This window comes from Pleurodeles waltl, chromosome 9 (genome assembly GCF_031143425.1).
Source record: "Pleurodeles waltl isolate 20211129_DDA chromosome 9, aPleWal1.hap1.20221129, whole genome shotgun sequence".
NCBI classification, from domain to species: Eukaryota; Metazoa; Chordata; class Amphibia; order Caudata; family Salamandridae; genus Pleurodeles; species Pleurodeles waltl.
In genome coordinates, this window is record NC_090448.1 from 656,261,429 (window position 1) to 656,264,321 (window position 2,893).

At 41.8% G+C, this 2,893-nt stretch overlaps 1 protein-coding gene across 1 annotated transcript; it reads right to left on the reverse strand.

The window, feature by feature from the left end:
* Positions 1-330: 330 nt before the first annotated feature.
* NANOS2 (nanos C2HC-type zinc finger 2) lies at positions 331-822 on the reverse strand. The gene is made up of 2 exons (XM_069205991.1): positions 731-822; positions 331-655 (listed from the first exon to the last, which is right to left on the reverse strand). The coding sequence occupies exons 1-2, from the start codon at positions 820-822 to the stop codon at positions 331-333; spliced, it is 417 nt and encodes a 138-aa protein (XP_069062092.1).
* Positions 823-2,893: the final 2,071 nt, after the last annotated feature.

The window sequence follows — 2,893 nt, forward strand, 5'->3', positions numbered from 1 at the left end:
TGTATTATGAACTGCTCATGCTATTTTTCCGATTTATGTCCCTTTATAATACCAACAATATTTATACAAGTTTCTGCAGTTATCCCATTGGGCAGCTAGGTGGGTTGTTTCTTTTATTTCTGCATGTTCTTTCATAGTAGACAATCACCATTTTTTCGTTGATTCTAGCAAAACAATTTTTGTTTGTTTAAAAAAAGAGTCTAGTGGCTTTCAGTGAAGCAAACGAAAATCACAGTTTTCTTTCATTAGGAGATCCGTAAAGTCCTATATTTGTGAAAAGTTATTTTGTTTGGCCTTTTGGTGGCCCTCCTTTCTACACCAAGTTTGCCTTTAGCGTTTCACTCGCCGGCCAGCTGAGTTGCGCCCACTCTTGCGGTAAAGCGACTGCTTTTCTTGGTTCAATGGGCAGTACTTCAGGGTGTGAGCTCTGTCGCCAGTGGCCCCACACAGTGGACAGGTGTACTTGCGTAGCACCGGACAGATGATGGTTCCGTCACTCTTCTTGAGCATGTGGGATGAGTAGACATTCTTTGACTCACCGTTGTGCTTGCAAAAGTTGCAGGTGCCACCGGGTGAAGAGGGCTGCATTGACGCACAAGCACTCATTGTGTCACTCTGACCATCCGAACTGCTGGAGTCGCTGCAGCTGATGTCACTTGCTAGGTGGAAAGACATATCTAGGCTGGTTGGGGAGATACAGCCAGAGCTGGTGTCCAGCAAGTTGTTGCACCTGTTTTCCCATTCTCTTCTTCTCTCTTCAACAATGGCTGCAACAACATTGGAGAGTTGCAGGTAGTCCCTCCACATGTCAAAATCAGGCATTGGTGCTACTGAAGAAGACACACCACTCACTTGCGAGACAGGCATCATGATAGGCTGTGGCAACACCAGCTGCTAGCAGTGAAACAGTCTTGGAAAAACCTATATATTTATAGTTGCCAGACTGAAAAAAAGACAACTTGCAGAGGGTGGGGCTTAGAATTTAAAGGGACACAACTTCATATTCAAAAACTCTTAACAGTGAATGGGAACAGTGCCTGTTTCTCAGAGAGAATGTAATACACCTGGCTGGAGTTGTGTGCTGAATACTCAATCCAAAGAGAAAGCCCAGACATAGAGAAAATAAATGTGTATTTATTTATTTATAAGGCACTTGTTTACTCAAAAGAATTATGGTGCTGAACGGAGATGAAGAAATGGAGCAGAAAAGAATACAGGGAACGTGGGAACAAAGAAACGAGGAGGTTTACAAAACTGGAGAACGAGACAAACATCTACCCTAGTACATGAAATGAGAAATACAAGCTTACATTTTCAATACCTAAATAATGTGTGTGGTCTCAATTTGACTTGGTAAAAAATTAATCTGCATTTATTTTCTGTAACGTTTATACTGGTCTGCATGAAAGGAGGACACCTTTCACGATAGCATTGAAGCCCTCACAAGTGGAAGGCACCCCACTTAACAAGATAACTACATTTGAAGGTGAGGATTGAGTCAGACAAAGATACCAGTCAGACATAGACTCTCAAGAATAACGGAATTCGAGATAGTGTGTGTCCTGGTCCTTCTTGAATTGTCTGCAGGTCAGTACAGGTTCCACCACCAAACTTCACTCAACTGGCTGTGAAGATGGATAGGAGATTATGGATGTGCTCTTAAATGTATTAAACCTTTTTTTTTTCTCGAACTTCAGTGAACTGATCTTTATGACATGGGCATGTTCTTCTAGGAATGAAAACGTTACACATTGGCTCACCTGGACCCCTTAATAGCTCTCTACTATTTTTCGGTATGTTTATACATCCATTACTTCAGGATTTTAAGCTCTAGGGTTATCTGTCCACTATGAATACAGTGTAAGTCAGAACCATCTCTGGCAGAGAATGGATCTCGGAAATATCCAGTTTCATAGAGTGTCTGACATTCACACGCATCCTCACTGGAATGCTTCTCTCTGTGCAAGAGTAGAGGTCACGGACCCGTTGCTATTCTTTTAGTAACTCTGCTTTAGTTACGAGCTAAAGTTACACATATTTTTGACTCTTTTGAGTCCATAGTTAATGGACCGTGTTCAGTTCAATCTAAGCAATTCAACTGGTGTAGTCCCACCTGCTTAGGAATCCGGTTTCTCTCTGTCAGTTGTCACCACATCTACCTCACAGATTTGGTGCCTGTCTCTAACTTTTTTCTGGGGTGGTGTATTCCTGTGGTTCCGCTAGGGATACGTAATCTCGGAATCTAATCTTCTACCATGTGCTAGTGATACTATCTGAAGGTATTAACGCCCAGATGTACTAGGATTCCCTGCCATCACAGGGAGGGTGGCCTGCTGGGGTCTGCAGACCACCTTCTCTGTGATTTGCTTCTAAGTAAAGCAATCTTTATTAAAAACATGCAGCCCGTTTTCTTTAAAGAAAAACAGGTTGTGTTTAAAAAGAAAACAATGAAACATTTAAGCTTCTTTTTTTAAGAGTAAGTAGTGGTCAGTGGGACCATTGCTTGCTCTTAAGAAATATATATCCTACCATTCTCAAAGGGGAAGGGGTCCCTATGGGACCCCTTCCTATTTGGTAATGGGTTACAACCAAATTTGAGTTGGTGTTAAATTGTGAAGGTTGCAAAACTTTCATACATAACACTGCGAATTAGTATTAGGAAGGGAGGCCCTCAAAATGCCTCTTTGCAATACTGAATTACAAAACCCAAATTGCAATTTCCTTAACAAGTTACCAAATCACAATTTGGGCTTGTTACATCAGAAAAAGCACTTTTGCGGCCGCAAATGGCACGATTCTTTGAATCGGGCCTTTTGTGAACGCAAAAATTCTGCATTCATCTAGCCCCATAACTATCACTATCTCATTTCTGGGCCTCGTCATCTACACTCAA

What these genes read in the sequence shown, in the direction of transcription:
- NANOS2 (XM_069205991.1), bottom strand. Translation starts at nt 822, where the DNA reads ATGCCTGATTTTGACATGTGGAGGGACTACCTGCAACTCTCCAATGTT. An exon ending in AGAAGAGAATGGGAAAACAG is followed by an intron (nt 656 to 730) that starts GTGCAACAACTT and finishes CCACCTAGCAAG; the next exon opens with TGACATCAGCTGCAGCGACT.